Source organism: Tauraco erythrolophus, chromosome 2 (genome assembly GCF_009769465.1).
Source record: "Tauraco erythrolophus isolate bTauEry1 chromosome 2, bTauEry1.pri, whole genome shotgun sequence".
Classification (NCBI taxonomy): domain Eukaryota; kingdom Metazoa; phylum Chordata; class Aves; order Musophagiformes; family Musophagidae; genus Tauraco; species Tauraco erythrolophus.
In genome coordinates this window covers 103,523,621-103,546,282 of record NC_141466.1, presented here as the reverse complement: position 1 = coordinate 103,546,282, position 22,662 = coordinate 103,523,621, and the positions used below count along the sequence as shown (strand labels likewise).

Below are 22,662 nucleotides of genomic sequence, written 5' to 3'. Positions count from 1 at the left end.
CTAAAAGAGAGAATATTGAGGAAAACAACAGGGCTTGCAGCAGTGTAACAGTACAGGCACAAAACTTAACCCCTACAATTTATCTTCAAACAGTAGCAAAGTATTCCTCCTTCTGAGCAATTTGTTGCTTATGACACTTTTTGGTAGTTGGAAAACACTAGGTAGTGTTTGGAAGAGGCAAGCCATAATGAAATGTTGTCATAGCTCCATTCTTCAGTCAGTGGGCTTTAAGTCAAGGTCTGTGGTATGTCCCCTTTATCACTCACTTAGCTCATCGGAGGGCTGTAATCAGTTTAAAATCATCGGTGTGACAATAAGGCCTGTGTTTCCCTCCTGCCCCAGACAAAGCTGGCTGTTACCCAGAGTTCTTCCTGTGATAGTTTCTTCTACTATTGTACTGTCATGGTAACTTTTGTAAGATGCAGTGGTTTAGAAGATTAAATATATAGTTTCTGATCCATGAAGAAATTTGGGCATGTGCATCCTGTTTAAAACAATGGGTAGATTCCTAGATGCTTTTGTAGAAACACACATCTGAACTCTTAGTTATCTGCTACTTCCACATTTTAAGCTGAGTTTATGGTTTAATTTTATAGAAACTACGTTGAAAGAAACAGTGATTCTTAAATCAAGGGAGCTGAAATACTTTTGCAACTGCAGCTTATTGCTTTTGTTTTCAACTCTTGTGAATTTTTACATCTTAGCAAGCAGAATAAAGAGTTTACAAATTACACATGCTGCACTCAGTGGGATTAAGTCTTGTCAAACACTCAAGGAGTGTATTCTGTCATTTCAGCAGGTGAATAAAATTAAGCAAATAGCACTGTTATGTTAGCAGGCATGCAAAAGCTATTCCTTCTGTTACTGAATTTAGGGACTTGAATGCCAGGTGGTAGGCTGGATGACTTCTAAGTGCTAGTCTGTGTTGCTGAAGGAAATAATGAAGAAAAAAAAATAGAATCATAGAGTGGTTTGAGTTGGAAAGGACCTTAAAGATCATCTAGTTCCAATCCCCCTGCCGTGGACAGAGACACCAACTACTTCTTTGTTAGCATGAATCTTCAATATGATGTTTAGAGAGTGTACTGAAAGGTCTTCTGACAATCAGATGTAGCTTTAGTTCAAGCACTTTATTTAGGAGCAAACTTGTATTCATGAAAAAGTTTATGTACAAATCCGTTGTAAACCATCTGGAGTAGCTAACTACTTTCTTTGTTTCTTTCTAGGAAATACCAAAATAAAGCAGATGCTGTGTCCTGTACTGTTATCTCAAGGTTTTGCACATCATTTTGTTATGTGCTTCTTGGCAGCAGGAATGTAAACCAATTCTTCCAGCACTGAACTAGAACCTTGACAAGGTGACAGTTACAGGTAGGAACAAATTCTGCTGCTTGGAAATTTATGGGAAGGTATAATCACTTTAAGACTTTGTTTTAATTTGCAATTTGTAATTGACCAAGAACTTAAAAGAAGTTTCAGAACAGATTGGATAAAAGGATGTGTTTTTTCTGCTTTAAATGCATTTGAATTTTGCTTAATCTTATTTTTAATAGGAAATGTAACTTAAAGTATAACTTCTCTCTGCTGTAGTACAAAGCACTGTTAGTAAATGGGGAAAAAAAAAATTTCCAACACCTAAATGTGTGCTGACCCAAACTTTGAGGAAGGTATTTTCTTACACAAAAGACTGTACAGTGTCAGTCAGTAAGTCATGAAGTGTTTTGCCACCATGTGTTGAGATCAGCTAACCGTCCATGTGTGGCTTCTCTCCCCTCAAGGTCTGAACTTCCTTAAATGCACTAATGCAGCAGTACTGCTTAAGCTACCTTTTTTAATCAGTTACAGAAAATCTCTAAATTGTTGTTAGAAGTCCACTGCAGCATCAACTCTTGAATGATCTTTTCAAGGGGAAAGGTTGATGTCTTCTTCTAAGCCAGTGAAAATATTTCAACTGCTGGTTTTCTATCATAACTTTATCTGGCAATGATGGAGATAACTCTTGTCCCACTACTCAGTCACTGTCTTCTAAACTCATGTGTAGGAGGCTAAAAGTTGATGTTCTTTTACTCTGACTTCTTTAAAAATAAAACAGATAAGCTCAATGCTACAAAACTATATTCACAAAATAAAAGAAAACACACACCACCACAAATACTTGTCATACAGATTGTATGTTTTGGTTTGTATGTTTCTGAATAATTTATTTCTATTTTTAAACAGGGAGTATGTGTTCTGAAGACTATCAATGAAATAGGTTTATTGCATATGCTGAATATGCAGAATTACGATCAAGTTAAGGCCTTTCAGTCTTGATTTCATGTTTTGGTATCTTTGACAGGAAGAATTGCTTTCCTTGGACTGCACTTGTCAATAGTGGCAGGACAAGAATCTGGACTGTTGGTATCAAGCAGTCTAATATGTCTTACTCTGAAGTTGGATGGTGCATAGGTCAGAGACAGGTTTATGCCAAGGAGATGGCATTGATTGTTCTGCTAATACAATGAAAGAATGGTTCAAATGTTTTGATTTTGTGTTTTGGATGTAGGGAGCTTTTCTTTCTTTTGTCTTGAATGAATGTTTGTACTTAATTTGCAGTGATGTAACAGGTTGGAAAAAGACATAACTCTTCTGGAACTGTGCAAGTCATACACTAACTTATGTTGGAATGTACCTCTAGCACTAATTTAGCCCAACCCTTGTGTCTGACTTGCTCAGATTTGTGTGTGAATCAACAAGTCACCTCACAATTATATAAATAAATGGTATAGTGTTTTACTGTGGTTCTGCAGGCCTGCAGAACACTTATTTTAGTCTTTTAGACCTGTTTAGGAACAATTTATTGATGATATAAATTGATGATTCACTGCTGCTCTGTCCTCACAAAAATGCATCTGAACCTTTTAGTAAATAAACACTGAAAAAAGTAAGAAAATAAGTTGTCTTAAATGTCTGTATTTAGAATAAGGGGAAACTCATTTTTAGGGACGTATTGCTTCATGATAATAAGTTAAATAAATTCTTCACTTTTAATACCGATAGTGTATTGGCTAAACATTGGTTCTCTTTCTTCAAAATCTTAGGTGCTATTTCTTTAATAAACACCTGACTGGTGGTGGTTAGATCAATGATTGAAAAGGAGCAAACTAAATTTAACTCAAAATAGTCACTTATTGAATTTATAGAACAACAAAAAAGGATTCTGAATAGAAATGACTATGAACTTTATTAGGGAAGGATCACTTTTCTACTAGGTCAATGCTTTGTAGTATCCAAGTGCCACACATGCATCTGTTTCGAATAGCCCAGTAAAGATGTAAGAACATGCTTATTTGTTACAGGAATTATGAGCAGATATAGGCAAACAAAAGGAATTCCAGTTAATATAATGGGATATAAATCTTGTAATCATATGGACAGTAGGGATAAACAAGAGTACAGTGCAGTCTTCTAGGTGGTAGGATAAAGCGTCACGTAGTTGGCAGAATTTGAGTTAAGGACAAAATGTGACTTCAGTGTTAATAAGCCTGAACAGGTAATACCTTATTTAACCACGTAGTGCCAGTACACCAAACTTCTACTTGAAGAAGATGGTACAAGAGCATGAATACTGGTGTATGTGGAGCTATCTTGGCTCTTAAAGACTATAGCCTTCATTCTGTTCCCGTGGAGGTGCTAGAAGCGATAGTCTGTGTGCTTTGCACTGTCTGGTTTCAGTGTTGTCTTACTTGGTCAACCAGCCTGGGTATTTGTGTCTTATGTATCACTTTTTGTATAGTTAATCTGTAAACCGTTTGCAGATAACAAAGGGGATTGAATTTCCCAGACTTCATAGTGTTTTGAGGAAATCTTGGTAAAGAAAACTTGAAGTTGTTACCTGAAAAACTCAGATGAGCGACCTGAAGACATTGACTACCGTAGAGTCTTACTGAGAGTGACATTGTATTCATCTTCTTCAGACCCTAGCTGTGGTGCCAATGTGAACTAAAGGCTGCTGGCTATCAGAAGTCACACTGGCAAGCACGGAACTATGTGTAGCTAACTAGGAAGAGCACTGTGTATTTTTTTTTAAAGCTTTCATTTGGCAGCAAAACTGTGTAAAGTTGACTTCTGCAACTTAGGTAAGGATTAAGCTGTATGATAAAGGCTTGGTGACTGTAAAAATGCATCAGCCTGGGCACTGATGGCTTTGTACTATATGCTGTGATTGGGAAACTGGATTGAGAGTCCAGTTTTGAGTTTTCTGTGAAGTTCATTTTGAATATCTGAGGTATGATCTCTACCTTTGTACCTACCAGACTGCATTCCAGGAAAATAAGAAGCCACAGCATAGGAGTGTGCAACTTGTCCATGAGAGAGATGGTTGCCATATGAGCTGATCTCAAAGATCTGCAGTGACCTAGCTTCATCCATGTTTTAATAAGGTGCAGGAAAGCAGAATATGAAATTAATCTATGAGAAGACCACGAGCATATATGTTTTTCTGGTGTTAACAACATAGCTAAAAAGGTTATAGCTCTTAACCTAGTTTCTGCGGCTCCTTTCTGTTTTTTCCCCGCTGTCTTCCCTGTTGAAGGTTACTGCCCTCTTGGATCTGCTGTCTAAGCTGTTAGCTTCTAAACCTACTGCAGTCAAAGTCACAAAGCTTCAAAATTCTAAAGCTGCCTTTGCACCTCTTCAGTGAAACAGTTGAAAGAGTAAGGGCAAAAACATCTCAGTCACCGGTTCTGAAAGAAAAGGCATTGCTGGCACAATGCAGCGTGAGTAGCTGTGGCAGAGCAGAAGTGATATGTTTTCAGGTATTGCTACTGACACCAAAAATAGATGTGAATCCACAGTGTTCAATTATGCCTTATGCCTGTGATTGTTTTCTACCTCCAGGCCGGTTTAAAGTACCTGAGGCACTTTTTTTTTTTTTTTAACTTGCTGGTTTAAAAGGGGGGGGGAGCATGTGTCTTTTTCTCCAGGTGTTTTAACAACAGAGGTGCAGAAATTCATTTCAAAGTTACAGCTGTAGCTCCTAGACATATATTCTACCAGATGATAACTTGCAAAATTTTTGAAATTCCTGCTTTAAAAGCCTGCTGGGCTTCTTTCATGTTATCCTGGCAGTGAAAGTTTTTGATGGTAGGCTCTGTATTAAAGGTTTATATTGATACTTAATTTCTTTGTGTCAGAGTCTTTGGTCAGCTGACATCCTTTCTAATGGTGACTCCTATGGCCACAGATTATTTAAAAACACAAGGAAAAACTTCAAAACAAATAAGCCCCATAGCAAGTGGACATAAATGATCATCACTGTCCTTTTATGAAGTTCATTTTAAGTGAAAGTGATACATTCAGATTTCTGTTCTGAGATCCCAATAATTGCCATTTAACTCTGCCAGTACTTGTGACTACATAGAGTACCTGTTACAGTTCAAAAATTCAATAACTGTTTGCCTAATGTAAGTGTATGTAGTTCCAGCATTTTTAAGGTCAGTAAGTCAAAAGCAATCTCAAGTTTTCTGGAATCAAAAATAAAGATCCTTAAAGCTCATTTCATTCATCAATGAACGTTTATTTAGTATACATATAGTATAAATAGTATAATGTAAATATGGTCATAGTATGATAGTATATTGTAAGTAAACACAACTTTAGTAAAAGATTACTTACACTATTCTGTCACTCTTGTGTAAATAGAAGGGTACAGGAAATCTTTATGAATGTCAAATCTATCTACAGTGTGTGTAGACATGTATGATGTGTGGAGTGTGTGTATGTGCATATACACACGCACTAGAGAGAAGGTGCAAGATGGAGACAGAGGAGCTTTCTACCAAGGCGAAGTTTGAATTTTTTACTACAGTCAAAAAAATTATTTCTTCCTGCACTTTCAATAAGCCTTGAAATTGTTTGTTACGTATTTTGATTATTTGTTCGTCAGTTACATCTTCAGTATCTAATGCAGCATTTTCTCTGTTGAAAGATCATTATTTTTTTATAGCAGGAGCACATGTGTTTTGTAACAGGAAACTCTGGCAGTGTTTCTTTTCCACAGCACTGACTTATTAAAAATGACTGGCCTGTTGAGTGAATCCTTCTGAGGAGGAAACATTTTTATAGTACACTTTTATGACCTAAGCCCAAAAGATTGATGTTGGACCGTTCTTATTATATGAAAAGATACGTTATTGCCTTTGGGACTGTTGACTATCAAGGTATTAGTCTAGTTCTGATGTTCTCTTTGAAACTGACATGTGATCTGAAAATTATCTTATTTGTAACTACAAAAACTCTTGTGATGGCTTTTAGACCTTTATAATCTCATTACATTTTGGCCGCCTTCATGACAACTAGCAGGTGAATATTTTTGCCTGTTAAATATAAATCTATATGGAAAGGAGTATGCTTTTTATTTCAAGTAGGTGCCTATTTCCTCTTCATGACATAGTAGAAAATCATGGATATCTGTAACCATGCAAGAACCATTTGCCATTTTATAAGCAGATTTTGGGAGAAAGTCAGTGGGTGTGATTATTTTTCTTTTAAACAGATAAATTCAAACTTATGCACAGACCTGATTTGAAGACCCTTTTGGAAAGAGTCTTAAATGGCTGATCTGATACCGAAGATCTTAACTGTGTAGCTGTGGGGAAAAGGATACTGATTGTGATTTTTTTTCTTGCCTGTCAGAGGACATGGCTTTTGTCTCCATACTTTCATGCCTTAAAAAGCTATATGTCTTTGGTTTCCTGAGCCTGAATTATTGCTTACATTCCCTGTGTATGAGATAAGGACCTCACATAGGATTTGTATCAGGTAGGAAACATCAGAGAAGAATATACGTTAGGACTTCAGAGAAGTAAGCCTTGGGTTAGGTTTTTGCCCTGGGAAAGAGATGTCAGCTTTTGTTAAGAGACTCCAGCCCTAAACTCTTTTGGAAATGGGTTAGCTATTGATTTAAAACTAGAGATGAGGAGTGTACAGTAGAGCAGTAGCTGGAGCTGCTGCCTTAGCAGTGTATTGCTCAGATTCACTTTCTTTCATTGCCAGAGAGGGTGAAAGGCCAGTATTTTCTTTCTCTCAAGGCCTTCCAAGAGCCTTTGAGCCTTGGTGATTATTGACACTTAGCAGGTGATTGATTATTTTTAAAAAATTATTATTATTATTTTTCTGTTTTTCCCAGAGATGGGAAGACTACTGGAAGAAAGGAATCCTAGGTTTCCATTCTTCATCTGAAGAATATATATTGTTTTAAAGAATAGTCTGTGGAGCATGGATGAGAACTAAGGCCTTCTCTGTTTTCAAGGAAGTTTTGGGAATAACGGTAGACATGATCTTCTAGATTTTGAAAGTTTCAGCTAATAATCTTATGTGGGCTAAATACTTTTCCCATTGTTTTCTCAAACTATTGTGTTACATAATCAAATTTCATTTTAAAATGGGATCTTTGAAAATTAAATCTCAAAGGCTGAAGGGGTGCTGAATTCTTGAGTTTACATATATTGATTAACACTGTGACTGAATTACTAGCTGAAGGTGGGCGCTTCGTCTGTTCCTCTGCTGACTGTGTTTTAAGACTGAATCTTGCTCTGCAGAGGTGTTTGGGGCTTAATACCTCAAGTCCCTCAAGAAATGTTGAGAGGTTTTGACTGTTGAGAGGAGCAAGTCTAATGAAGTCTTCTTTAACAACTTGGACAGTGGAAGAGTATTCACTCTTAGCACATTTGATATCCTATTAGGGGGAGTGATCAATAAGCCAAAGGGTAGGCCATAACAGTAGATGGAAAGATCTTGACAGGTTAGACAGATGGTCTGATGGTAACCTCAGGAAGTTTAATCAAGTCATGTGCCTGGAATAGCATAACCTTGTCCCTCAACACAGGCTGGGTGATGACTATTTAGGAACGCGCTTTGCAGAAAAAGAACCATGGGGTCCTGATGAACGGGACAAGCAAGTTGAACATTAGGGAGCAGTGTGTCCATAGTGATGAAAGTTTGGGTCATATTAGAAAAGGTTTATCTAGTATGTTTGGAGAAGTCGTTAATTCCTTCTGTTTATAACTTATGAGGCTGCCTCTGGAATGCAGTGTGGAGTGTTGGCTGCCCAGTATAAGAAAGGCATAGACAATAGTGGAGCAAGTTGAGCAGAGGACCACTGTTGCTTAGAGGCTGGAACATGTGATGTACGAGGAGAGGTGAAAGCTGAGTATCTTCTGGAGAAGAAAAGCCCAAGGGATGGATCCTGTTGTTGTCTTCCAACTAGGTAATGGGAGGATACAGAGCAGGTAGAGCTATGCTCTTCCCAGTGATATGTAATGAAAGACTAAGAGGCAAAGGACACAAGCGGCACTGACGGGAGTTCTGTTTTCATTATGAATCTGGACAGACATGAACTGGTTGCTCAGAGGCTATGGAATCTCTATCTTTGGAGATGTTCAAAACTTGACAAGTAGCTGAACAACCTGAGCCATCTTTGGTATTGGATGTTGCATTGTTTGAAATTTGAATAGGAATTTGAACTAGATAAGCTCTAGAGATCTTTTGCAACATGAATCATTGTATGACTCTAATTTGTGAATTCTGAACTGACTTAAATGTTATATAGGTGCTTGCATCAAGATTGACTTGTGATCTAGCCTAGTATGCATAAAATAAGAAACACTAGGTTAGACCGATGATGGATAGGCTTTGCCTCTGTAGGAGTTATGCAAGTCAGTTTGGCTGAGTCCCATTTTCAGGTGCTCAAGTCTCTTTACTGATCTAGCCTGAGATGTGAAGAGGGACAAAACTAGATGTGAGTGTCAGGGTACTGTTTTTTCAGTGGAACTGTTTTCTTTATGTAATCTTTCATTTTGGAGAAAACAAGTAGTGTTTTGTTTGGGATTTTTTTGTTTAAAAAAAGCTGCTTTGCTAAAAAAGTAAAATTGGTATGATAACACAAATTTCATTAGAGTATTTCTGATTTACTTAACTAATTTGTACATAGGCAAATGCAGAACTGAGTTTACTGCTAGAGGTAGTTGTGTGTTGGCTCTGTAGATGTGAAATTCAAATAACATTTGTGTGTAACACCTGCTAGGAATATACAGTACTCACCTGTATGCCATGTCATTTGCTTTTTATTTTCTGTAACTTCCTAGTATTTTTAAAATGCCAGAAGTTGTTACTGTTAAAAATGAAGTTTTTAACAGGTGTTCATACATTTTAAGTCGTCTTTGTGCCTTGCTGTCACTGATCATTTTGATTGAAAACCTGAGTGTCAATGAGTCAGTGAAATCAGTTTTTCTTCCATGCTGAAAATAGCTTGACTTTTTCAGCTCATCTTCAAACCACTTGCTGCCTGATAGTCTACATAATATACAGTGATAAAAAAATTTTTTCTTCTACGTGTTTGCTTTTATAGGACGAGCTATAGTCTTTTCCTAAGCTTACTTTTTTCTTACTGAGTCCAAGTCGATCTCCGCATCCTGTACTATTGTAATATTAAATAGGATAATTAGAATATCAAGAATCTAATCTTGAATAGTATCATCTTTCTGTTCAGTTTCTTACTCCTCCTGTGCTGTAAGGAGTGAAGCTACTTACGAAGTAGGTAAAGCTAAGATGTGGAATGTGCGTTTGTTAAACAGTATTTTTTATTTTATATATATAAAACACAGCACTCAATGCTGAGTTCAGACTTTTGCAGTTAGATAGGTTTTGATATTTTTCCTTACTCAGTCATATGATTTCTTCCACACTTTTGATTTTTAAGAACGTAAGGACATAATTAAAAGAATCTCTTACAAAGGTCTGAAGTGTTGGAGGACTTTCAGTTGTGTATTACGTTCTACTGGTAAGAACGTTTTTGTGTGCTTTTAAAATAGCTTTATATTGTGTGTAACTTGTGAATGAGTGGTTATCAGCTATTCAAATCCTTTCACGGGTCTCCTTTACTGCCGCTAGTTAAACTATGCGGAACTTGTCTAACTCTAAACTGAGTACATCAGTTGCTAAGAGCACTAAGAGCACTTGTTTGTGGTGGTGTGTAGTACTACCTTGCTTTTCTTTTATGACACTATTTGAGACTGATTCTTTTTTGTTTGTTTTTTTTTCGAAGCAAAATCAGATGTTTCAAGAGAAAGGATTGTGAAAAACATTTTGGCTGTGTATCTCGCTAAGTAATGAATGCTTCATTTCTGTTGCTGTGTGTTGCTTCCACTGATTCAGTGTTGCAAATATTCTTTTCAGATAAAGAAGGAAAAATAATGATGCAAATAATTGAGCAGAATGTAACTTACTATTTTCATTTGCAATTCATATACAGTGTGAATCTTACAATGTGTAACTTTAGGTTGTGTCGTCATTTTATCTTCATCTTTGCTATCCCAGGTGATGTAATTAGAGGCCGGTGGATGGTGACTACAGAGAGAAAGAATAAAGATAATATTTGTGGTTTCTTGTACGTGAAATTCTTTAGATAATATCACAATACGGAACTGATTGGGAAGGTGGGTGGTGAAGTTTAGGATGGATATTTTGTGTTTGAAAGAGGTTAATGACTTTTCAAATTGTTAAAATTACAGAAAGTGATTTGAGAACGTTAGATGTGGGTTTGAAGTCATTCTATAACTTGTTTTTTGTATTAGATATGCTGTTACCTATGAAATTGGTACTTCTAGTTTTGCTTTATAAAATCTAATTTGAGGACTATTTTCATGTTTATATGGAGTAAAATCAAATTGGCAACAGCCTTTGAGCACATTCTCTTAATAGCTTGGTTTTACTATAGGTTCTGCAACTGAGGATGTGTACCTTGTACATGGAATGCCCGTTTTGGAGAGCATAAAATGCTCAGGACACTCACACTTCCTTTGGTGTCATGTAATTCCTTTTTCTTTTTAATGACTACTTAAGACGATTTACTAAGTGCAAGACTCGTGTTACAACTTCATACTTCTCGATAGCAAAAGACTGGTGCATAGAGACGGCTAACTTTCACAAGTGTAAAGTTCCTTAACAAATTAGAAATTATCAAAAATCATGATAGTATCTCATAGATGAACTAGATGGGGTAATTGCAGTGTTAGCATTTATACTGTCTATGCAAAACCTCAATTTCTAGCTGAACATTTAAGAAGTCATCATCTTGTCTAGCAAATCTTTCTAAACCTGGACTCTCATTAGTGTTTTATTCCATGTCAGAACAGCTAATTTGAAGAGTTGTAATTAGAACATAGTACAGTACTCTAACATGAGTGCTGTTTAAATTCTGGCATTTGTGAGTTGATTTGACTTATCCAGATGCTTTTTCTCTACTTTTTTTTAAAGAAAAAGTACGTCAAGTTATATCATGTTCAGTCTTTTACGGAACCACATTGTTCCTTTTTCATAATGTTAGTAGCGCCTGAGTCAAAAGCCATTAAACCTGAACTAAGACAGTAAAATTAGGCTAAGTAGTAAACCAGATAAGGAGTTGCTCCAGTATTTGGGGTAGTTTGTCTAAATTTGTATTAAAGTGAGAGTGCGAGATACATTTCAAAAGAGGCATAACAGGTGAGCAAACTGTTAGGCTCTATGGAATGTTGGAGATCCTTGGCACCTCCTGGAGGTCACTGTAGCAGAAGTTTTTATTATATGAAAGAAGGTCCTAAGGTTTATCCTAAAAAGGAAGGTGGGGTGCAGAAACTAACTGTATCTTTTCCTCATTGCGTTGTACTAGTCTTTTTGTCTCTCTTGTCAGAGTAAGCTGTGTATGCTGAATGGCAGAAGTAAGGATTTCGTAACCTCTTTTTCTGACCTGGTAACAAACTCTTAAACCAGAACTAGATTATCATGACTCTGCAGGCTTGGTGGGTACTAGTGTGTCAGAGACCTAGTGACAGATAGCTCAGAATCAGTCATAGCAGAATTCTCTCAAATTCTTTTTGGGTGAAGGTTGCTATAATTTTCACATCCAGTCACTAAAGGTTTCATGGGGCAGTCATTTTTGGCGTGATTAGAGGTTGTGGTGTCGCAGAACAGTACTGTGGGATCTGTGGATTAAAGAATGTATTCTCTGCTGACTTCGTAATGTGAAAGGTAGTCTAGTACAGGAGAGGAAGTTGGAAGTTCCTAAAGCTTCAACATAGATTACTCACATTTTACTTGCAAACTTGCTTTCTGGAAGTGGTTCTTTCTCATGCATTTTGAAGCACGTCTCCAGATACTGAAGAACTTATAACTTTCTGTGGATTATTTTCTTCCCTTAGCTCGTATCTCTTGTAACTGGATACATTTAAAAATCAAGATCTATGCATCTTTTAACTTAATCACATGTAAACACATGAATGTCTTTCAGGGATGGTAAAAATTGAACTGTTGTTTTATGAAGGGCTAAGTATAATTTATTAAGAGAATCTTGTGAGTTTTCTTGGATTGAAGTGGGATTTGCCTTCTTGTTTCCTTTGGCAGATAGTCTACATTCCTCTATTGTTGCTTTTGCCATGCTTTACAAGAACACAAAAGTAGCACAGTACATGCAAAGCTAGTGAGACCGGTCAGTTCTCACTTACGAAGTATTAGCTTTTCTTCATGCCGCAACATAAGCGGAAAGAGAATGGGAGTCATACGGTTGTTCTCTTTCCAGTGTGAATTAGTTTCTACAGAGAATGACAAAATTGGCAGGGCCACAAAGGTATGTGAACTACTCTGCCTTTGTATGGAGAGCCTTTAGTTTTGATGAGGTAGCTCTTTAAAAGACACAACACCCCACCAAAAAAATCCACCAAAAATGCAAACAGAGGTCTGTAAGTTCACTCTTCGTTTGTGTCATTTATTAATTACTTGTTTTTCCCCCTGTTATAGTTGTTGACTTCTGCACACAAGCATGCTTTATCGCTGGTTTTATAAAGAAGAAACACAGGAGAGAGAGAGAGAGAAAATTAAGCTTATATGGAGTGGTGGTTTTATAAATAAGACTTTTCTTCTCTATTTTCCAGATTCAATATTGCATAAACATGGGTGCATTTCTGGATAAACCAAAAACTGAAAAACATAATGCTCATGGTGCAGGGAATGGCTTGCGTTATGGCCTCAGCAGTATGCAGGGATGGAGAGTGGAAATGGAAGATGCTCACACAGCTGTTGTAGGTATTCCCCATGGCTTAGAGGACTGGTCCTTTTTTGCTGTCTATGATGGTCACGCGGGATCTCGTGTTGCAAATTATTGCTCCACGCACTTACTAGAACACATCACTAACAATGAAGACTTTAGGGCGACAGAAAAACCTGGATCTGCTCTTGAACCTTCAGTGGAAAATGTCAAGAGTGGAATCAGAACTGGCTTTTTGAAAATTGATGAGTATATGCGCAATTTCTCAGACCTCAGAAATGGGATGGACAGAAGTGGCTCAACAGCAGTGGGAGTTATGATTTCACCTGAGCATGTATACTTTATCAATTGTGGTGATTCACGTGCTGTTCTCTATAGGAATGGACAAGTCTGTTTTTCAACACAGGATCACAAACCTTGCAACCCAAGGGAGAAAGAGCGAATCCAGAATGCAGGAGGCAGTGTTATGATTCAGCGTGTTAATGGTTCATTGGCAGTTTCTCGAGCTCTGGGGGACTATGACTACAAATGTGTTGACGGTAAAGGCCCTACAGAACAACTTGTTTCTCCAGAGCCTGAGGTTTGTGAAATTTTAAGGGCAGAAGAAGATGAGTTTATCATCTTGGCTTGTGATGGAATCTGGGATGTAATGAGCAATGAAGAGCTCTGTGAATTTGTTAAGTCTAGACTTGAAGTATCAGATGACCTGGAAAAAGTGTGCAATTGGGTAGTGGACACTTGTTTACATAAGGTATGTAACTGTTTTCTCCAAGCAACTGTTATCAAATGATGTTCTGTTTAGATGGGTACAGTGTTAACAGCAGTTCCTGACCTACTCTTCTCCTTCTCCCTCCTCCTTCCCTCAAAATTCTGTACCCGTTTGACTATATATCCTTGCTGAAGAATATACAGCCTTATCATAGAATCATAGAATCATAGAATTATCCTTTGTGCCTGGAGAGGTAATAGAATTTGCAAAAATAAAGGTTTATTATTTTCTCAAATAACAACTGCATATAGTTCCCGCTTTAAACTTTGTTTCCAAATATAGAATTTTTAAAATTGTGTGTGAGGTATTTTGGGGTTATTTTGTTCTTTTAAGTTGGGCAGCGTTCATATCCTTTGCATAAAACCAGTGTTTGCACCATCTTCTCTTCAAGGTATGCTTTGTCTGTCATGTGAAGTGGTGTCCTCAGCTCATTGATATAGCTTAGATGTAGAGATGTAGAAGCTCTACTTTTGCATCTGAGCTTGCTTGTATTCTTCAAATTTAGAGTTTGTTCAGAGTAATTACAGATCGGGCTACAAATGTGTCATAAATATACTGTTTCCAGCATTCCCTGAAAAGTGCAACTCCTACTAGTGAAAATAGAGTCCCTTTGTTAGGCCACAGACCAAACATGCAATTTTGAGGAAAATAAGTAAAATTCAGAATTCTAACACTAAAGGTTAAGTAAATTTTTTTCAGAGATAGGATTGTATTCCAGTTTATACAGAATGTTGGATGATAGGTTTAAATGCTATGGCTTTTCTGACCAAGCATTTGACCAGCCTTGTTAAAGGATGGTCACTCTTGTATACTATAAGTAAAACTGAGCCCTGAAATTGTGTCTATTTTATGAAGTCAGATCCTGAATCTCTGCAGTTTGTAACAATATTAGAATGGTGTCCTCTGCCTTCAGGATGTGAATTGTACCACGTAATGTTAACTGCTGTAAACGATAGGTGTCCCCATATGCCGGGTACAAAAGGGAATGTGGAATAACTCCTCAGCACTTCTGAAGGAATTAATTCTAATGTCGGATTCCTACTTAATTTCTTCAGGAGAAGTTGTTTTGATAGATGATAGGAACTATCCAGTAGGTTGGGTTTACACAGAATCAATATGCAGTGACTCATGGCACTTAAATTTCTACCAAATTAAATAAATAAATTAGGATCTTGATTTCAAACCAGCAGTTTAAATTATGGTTCTACTAGGTCTCCTTGTAAGAGACTTAGATGCTATGTTTTCAAGTTTGGCTGTGGATTATAATTTTGAAAATTAGGTATGAGCAGGAAAGTGGTATCAAAGCTTATTAGTGAAGAACTGGCAGTAAAGTTAGTATTTGAAAAAGCTGTTGGCTGGTGTTGCTTGAGCACCTGACAGTCTGTGAGGTCAGCTTGGCCATACTAAATAGAATCATATTTTGTACTTATTTTCTTCAACTTGCTATGTATGACACAGATGCATTCTGATAAACAGATTTGTAATGAATGTAATGTCTTATGTGAATGCTCTCAAACTGAAATAAATTAATAACTGGAGCTAGCTATTCAAGTAGTCTAGGATAAGTATTATGCATTTCATTTTGCAACATGAGTTGGTTTTTAACTTGACTTAAGGTGACATTAAACCCCTGTCTAACTTCTGACCTGTTTTCTTGATACTATTTTTAAACGGTTGACATGTAAAAAAGTCCATTAAATATTTTAAATTTTAAGATTAGGAATGTACAGTCAAAATCAGTAAAATTAATTCTAGTGAGTAGTTTAGTTGGGAAACTTGGAGGTTCTTATCAAAATACAGTTTTATTGCAAGGTTTCTTTTTTCCCTAGGTGTATATTTAGTACTGTATTTTGAACAAGTAATAATGTGACTAAAATAGAAAAATGAAATATAAGGCTAAAGATCCTAACTTTTCTTTTTTCTTTGTCGTACAGGGGAGTCGTGATAACATGAGTATCGTACTAGTTTGTTTTTCAAATGCTCCTAAGGTCTCAGATGAGGCAGTGAAAAAAGATGCTGAGTTGGATAAGTACTTGGAATCGCGGGTTGAAGGTAAGAAATCCACATTGTTCATTAGAAATGCAGTCGTAACCTTCTTGAGCATGAAAAGAAAAATCCCTGAAAGCCATGACGCCACTCTTTTGGGTCAAATTCAGGCCTGGTTACAACTCTGGATTTTTGTGTGTCAAGAAAAATGTTTTAAGCCATGTGGTTGGTTTTATCCTGGTTTTCCACAAGCGTTTTCTTAATATGAGCTTTAGGTTTTTACTTCTGTCTTTACAGGTCAAAATGCAATCACTGACCTTGCACAGTGTTATATCAGCTAATTAAATTGTGATATTGTTAATGTCTTGCTTATAAAATTATATCATTAAAAGGAATACTTGTGATACTTGCTCCCTTATTTTGGGAAAGCTTGACAAAAAGAAAGTTATATCAGATTTTCATGAAGAGGCAACTTATTTAATTATCCAAGCTTTTTAAACTGCTTCTATTTAACACAGCTGTGAGTTATTATTCACACTGACAACTTTTTTTAAAAGCACTTTTGCAAGAACTTAACAGAGTATAAATGATAAAAATACCTAGAATACAAGAGCCTTAAATCATCCCTTTGGTTTCTAAATGCTCACCAAGTGTCTGTGTATGTGTGAATAAAAAATTATAATCATCTAGAACATTCATGGAGGACTAAACTTAATTCTTAATCAGTTTCATTTAGTCACTGATTTTGTAACACTATTTAATTCAAAAGGTTTGAATGCAACTTCTTCCCTTAGGCAGAAACAGTGAAAGGAAAGCTAGCTTGACAAAGAGTGGAAGACTTGCTCTTGTATATTTATTGCTTTTCTGCAACATTCTTAATGTCAGGAAAAACTGACATTTGAAGCAGGCTTTTAAACTGTTGCTTCTAACTTTAAATCTAATCACTGGTTAAGGCTGTTCTAAGGTCAGGCAATAGCTATATGTAGTGACCTCCTGGTCTCTTCAATCTTCTCAGTTATTCTAGTGGTCCAGGTGTAGCTCAGTTTTGGTAGAATTGACTGAAGTTCAGGGCTGATATTGAAAATTTGCCTTTTTTATAATGTTCTTACGTTGGCACAGGTTTTTTCAGAAGTAACCCAGGCATGAAAATAACTGAGTTCTTGGAACAGTTTGTCTTGCTGTTACAAATGTTGCTACAATAATACTGTGAATTAGCAGCATTGGAGAGAAGCAGTCATTAGAGGCTTTGAAAGCCTTTTGGTTATGATTCTTTAAACTTCTGTAAGCACATCAGAAGATTTCTGAAGCACTGTCACCCACTTACAGTGATACACCTTAGAAACCTGTATGGAACTATCAGTTATAGCAACAGTATTCAAGGAAGGAAAGGGTTTACTGAAGGGAAAGCTGAGATAACTTGTTCCCTTTCAGGACTTGTTTCAGGCCTGGACTAGAATATCCTGATCAGTAGATTCAAGTTTAACTGTGCTTCATGAAGAGGTGATCCCTTTGTAGATGGGTATTGAGTCATGTAGCTTGCTTAAATGTGTTTATTCCAGGTACTGAGACCAGTGGTTTAGCTTTATACATGCTGTCCTGATGGTACTTTTTGGTGTTCATACTGAAAAATATGATATTGGCAGTCTACAGGACTGTTCAGCAGAATTCCATGACAGTGTTTTTGAATTTGGGTGCCAAGGTGTTCGGGACTTTACAGGTCAGAACCAGCATGAAGCCACCATTTTGAGACTGTAATAAGGTCTTGAGGACATAAACCATAGCTCTGGCCACTGACTGCCTGAGCTTGAGCATGTTTTTATGAAAGATGTGACTGACCAGATTAACTCAACATAGATCCAGAAACTTTTCAGGCACCCAACCGTAATGTGTATAATCTGTAGAGGTAAAATACTCAATTTCCTTTCTTATGACTATTTGAGAATTACTAATGTAGGATTCCAGTACTATCACATGAGACAGATGCCACTTCTGTTTTTCTTGTTGGTTTTGATTTATTTGAATATCTGAGACACCCACTGGCTTTTTAACATGCTGTAACGGATTCTGAAGGGACTGATTGGACGTGCTTTTATTGGAAAGTAGTTCATCTCCAAATAAGTAGCATTAAATGTAAATGAGAAGTCATCTGTAAATCCAAGATCAGGAATCCTCTGAAGTGTACAACAGGAAAAATCTCACAGCTAGCTGTTGAAGTTTTTTCTGCACTAAATCGTGTCATAATGGTGACATGGAAATGTACATGCTACCACTGTAACCATGTTACTGTGGACAACTGTTAGTTTTGCCACTTAAGTATCAAAAATTCGCAAACTTATTTTAATGCTAGAAATGACACTTACTGTAGATATTTTATCAGTTAATTTTTCATTTGTGTGAAACAGCTGTCAATATTGTTCATGTTCTTTGTCTAGATATGGTTTTTTATTGCACTCTTACGTAAGCAAATGAGGTAAACTTAGAATTTTTTTTGTGTTTGTGTCAGTGACCCAGTAATCTAGATAATAGATGTAACGAACCTTAATTTTTATATATGTAAGGCGGCCTTCAGGCCACAATACAAGTTAACTCTGAATGCGCTGGCTGGCTTTGTGCAGTGTCTTTCTTGTTTAAATGGTATCTATATTGAAATGGCTTGTGTATTTGTAGCTTCTGTTGAGATTAGAGAGAGCTAATGGTCACTTCAGATGCTAACTCTAGGCATGTTTCTCAGAATTTGGCTCACATCCCAGGCTTCCTAGATGACAGTAGTTAAGATAAATACCTATTATCTTCCTATGTCTGTACATGAGCTGTTAATAGGCTCTGGGAGACAGCCAGGAGCAGTTACCTTCACTGACAGCAGTCAGGTGTGCACATAGTGATTCCCTGGTTAGTATTCCCAGCTTCTTGGTGGCTCTTTAATCAATTAGCAAATAGGTGAAAAATGTATTGAACTGCAGTGTATTTTGTTGCTTTCGTAAGTAAATGTTAAGATTAATAGAAAAGCTGTCAAATAACTTCTGATTGAGTGACTGAATTAACTGAGAATGATGTAGGAAGCACTACCTACTCGTAACAATGCAGTGTTGTAAAATAATGGAGTTACTACTTCAATGTCTCAAAATAACTTGTTAGCAGAAATTTTGCTATATTGTTGTATTTAACAAATACTACACACATCTAAAACAAGTGGAGAGTTTGTAGTCTGAACTGATGGAGAGCCATTGCAAATGTAACTCAAAATGATTGTGAAGCTTTAAGTGCTCGGGAGAAATGAGTTGCTTCAAAGTTTGAACTTCCATTGCTTCAGCTCTTCTTGATTTTTTTTTTTCTTTTTTTTTTTTTCCCCTGCATAAATTCCCTGTGTCATTCTGTGTTCTGCTAATTGGACAGAGTGCAAGGCCTCTAAATGTCAAGTATTTAGCAAGGAATGAGAGTTAGCATATTTGAGGAAATTCTGTCAAGAAGTAAAGAAAAAAAAGGAAACAGACTTCAGAAGAACTTGAAATATTTACCTGTTTTCTAACAAATTCTTGTATTCATAATGAAGTCTATGAAATTGTCACTTCGACAGTCTCCTTCATTAAAAAAAGAGTTGTTGAACTGCAATTTTTACCTTATGTTTGTGCCTTGAGTATTATTAGTTCAGAAATTACACGGAGAAGCTTTAACAAAATATTTTAAACCACGAAGCAGCATGGGGAGAATTGTTTGGAAAGATGTTGGATTCTTTTTAAAAAGTAGTCTGATTCAAAGGCTTAAGTATTGAGCAGAAATACTTTTAACTTTTTTTAAAAAAAAAAAAGGCAGGAGAAGTATGATCTCAAGTGTTGCAGCAGTAGGGAAAAGTTTTGGAAGGAGGGAACATCTTTTTGATGAGGAAAGGACAACTGCCATAATCGGTTTTGCATTCGTCTTTAGACTAAGTTTAGTCTGGAAAACAATGCTTAAGAGCTGTGCCTGAAAGGTTTAAACTGCCTTTAGTTCTAAAAACTTGAAGCCTGGTAGATAAGTTGTGGTGTTGATAATATGGATTCGATCATCTCTTCTAGTTATTTTCAAAAGATGGAAGTTCTATTTCTTTAGGTGTGTTCTAAATACAGTTTACACATTAGGATAGTCTTCTTCAGGGAAGTAAATTTGTTAGCATTTCTTTGTAGTTCTGGTGTGTTTTGAGGCTCTGAACGTAGTAAGCTAGGCAGCTAAGTTCAAGAATCTATCTTCAGTTACAGGAAATGATTGGATACAGTGAGAATCTGTAGTGGATTTGCTGATGTTTAAAATATCAGACTATTCCTATAGAGACTATAGAGGATGACTGTTCCTTTCAAAAGGCAAATAATGAACTTTTTCTATGCTAAATTATTGTGTGCAACAATGTTTCTTTATCTGCTGAAGAATTATTAGCTCACAAGTTAGATGCTTAGTTGATAGCCAGTAACAATTTTATTTATACCTGTAGTAAGAACATTCTGAAAAAAGTCAGCTTGTCTTACAACTACTAAGCTGCAAAGATGGAGATGTTGTCAAAAATACAAGCTGTGAGTTCTTTTAGATACTCTCATCCTTCAGTAAGTGACTAATTTAAATCAGAGCAACACTGGCACTTAGTATAAAATCCTTTGGGTCTTGCTGAAGCAATTGTAGTTTGTTCAGTGGTATTTGTTGTTAATGAATGTACACTGTTCGATATAGAACACTATTCTCTTGTGGACCTTAAATTTCAAGCTGACTGGACTAACTCATCAAACCTTTTAGATGACAGGTTTTGTCACTGCTGCGCTTGGGCATTTAAAACTTGGGCTTGGAGAGAAAGGCATTATTTGTTGTAAAAAAAAAAAAATTTAAAACTGTGTTCAAAAGCAGTTTAATACTTACACATGTAACATTTATTGTCTGTCTTTGTACATTCCTAAGTAGAATGCTGAGATCCTGTGTATTTGTACAATGAGTTGAGTCAGTTCCATATGAGCTTTCCAGAGTTATTAAAACAAAAGAGAATTATTGTTTTAATAACAAAACAGAGTTTTTTGTTTTAGCAGAGTTGTTAAAAACACAAACTCAGCAAGTGATAGTTTACAGAGATTTCCAGTGAAAGAACTGTACACGAAAGCTCTTTTGCTAGTTTGGGTCTTGAGGTTGACAGAATGTGTATGACTGCATTCCAGAGCTGCCCATTCAGGAGTATTCTGAAATACTTAGGAGGTTGTAGTCAGTAGCTTGTGATTGAGTTGTTTATGATGGTTTATGTGAACGGCACAGCCGTTCTGTTTTGAGTCAATTGGTTTATTTCCAAAGTAACGCAGGTGTTGGACTCTAAGTTCTGCTAGGTCAGTCTTTTCTTAACTGCCACTTGCAGATACTACTTTCTGTTCTCTATTTTTTTCTCTGGGTTTTTTTAGAGGTTTGAAGTTTGGTCACAGGAAGAGAAAACTTAAGCACAGAAGTCAATTCAATTCTCTGAGGTGTTTCAGTTCATTTGAAAACAAACAAACAAAAACAACAACAAAAAAAACCCAAACCTCTAACCTCTCAGTCATAAATAGGGGCATGTCTTCTATTGTAGGCTTAAACAGTCTTAATAGTAGATGAATACTCAGTTGATAGAGTGAGTTGGATGTTGCCTTTTCATATGTGGAATATATAACATATATAAAACTGATTTGTCATAATCTTATAACTGGAAATAGTAGGAGATGCTGGAACATAGAAAATTTGTAATGCTGTCTGGTTGGGCACTTGCATTACATGAAATTGAAATAAAATTTTGTCTGAATTTTCAAAATGCTTATCTCTGATTTAAGTGTTAGGCTTTTAGTGAAAAATATTTTAGGAGTCAAGTGGTAGACTTCGTAGTAAACTTTCATGGATTCGCATATACGCTAATTTCAGGAAATGATTCTTTAAGTGTCTGAATTATATTAGCAATGTAGATGTAAAAGTTTCTGCAATCATGTTTTGCGCATTCAGGGAAAAAAATTAATTGCAGGGTTATCCTTAACATCGTTTACAAGGTTTTTGCCTTCATCTCCATGCCTATAAATCTGTTTCTGAAAACATTTGTTTTCTTTCTCTAGTGGCCTTTGTCAAACAAATCCACAGTGTGTATCTGCTAACTGATGTGTAATGAAAAAAGGTCATGCTTGGTCATTTGCTTTATTCTCGTATTCTCTATTAGGAAGCCTTTTTTTTTTTAAGAGAGAGGACATGCTCTGGATGAAATTAGTCACCCTAATATTAGGAAAAGTAAAAGGAGAGGTGATCAGCTCATCAGAATTCTAGATTTGGCACCTTCTAGAAGTGGAGAGAAGATGCTTGTGGTTCAGTTCAACACTCCCTGAGAAGTGGTTATACAGTATAAAGTGAAAGCTTCCTGTACTAAGAAATACACAGCAATCTTTACTTGTGATTGCTTTAATTCCCTTTTAAGAAGGTATAAAAATGGTATGCTTGCATTAATATTTAGTAATTGCTTACTTCTGCAGCCTTTCTTCCTATTAATTCTTGGTGTTTGTCTACTTTTAGTACATACAGAACCAGATGTGCCCTCAGTACAAAAAGCAATATATGCATAAGACACATCTCCTGTCAGATGTGACTAGCAAGTTTATATTATAGTGGTACAATCAACTTCTAACTCAGTAGAACTGCACAAAAGAATGCCATGTATAAGAAGACTTGAGGCTGATTTGGATCAATTCTTCCATACACATTCACACAAATCCTAAGATTCAAGCATACGTATTCAGCTGTTATTTCCTTTGCTATAGGCATGATTAATTCTTTATGTATATTATCATGCATCCACCCATTACGTTTCATGGAAGAACGTTTAATCACTTCTAGTAGT

General features: G+C 36.3%; 1 protein-coding gene across 6 annotated transcripts in view; it reads left to right on the top strand.

Moving 5' to 3' along the window:
* Positions 1-22,662, top strand: part of PPM1B (protein phosphatase, Mg2+/Mn2+ dependent 1B) — a 62,490-nt gene that overhangs the window by 25,947 nt on the left and 13,881 nt on the right. For 5 of the 6 annotated variants that reach the window (XM_086631698.1, XM_086631693.1, XM_086631692.1 and 2 more), the window contains 3 exons: positions 1,227-1,371; positions 12,945-13,808; positions 15,761-15,878. In XM_086631698.1, coding sequence (XP_086487824.1) covers positions 12,963-13,808; positions 15,761-15,878 — 964 coding nt within the window. In that variant the 5' untranslated portion in view covers positions 1,227-1,371; positions 12,945-12,962. The remainder of the gene's footprint in view (positions 1-1,226; positions 1,372-12,944; positions 13,809-15,760; positions 15,879-22,662) is intronic. The other variant, XM_086631696.1, reaches the window with a different exon arrangement.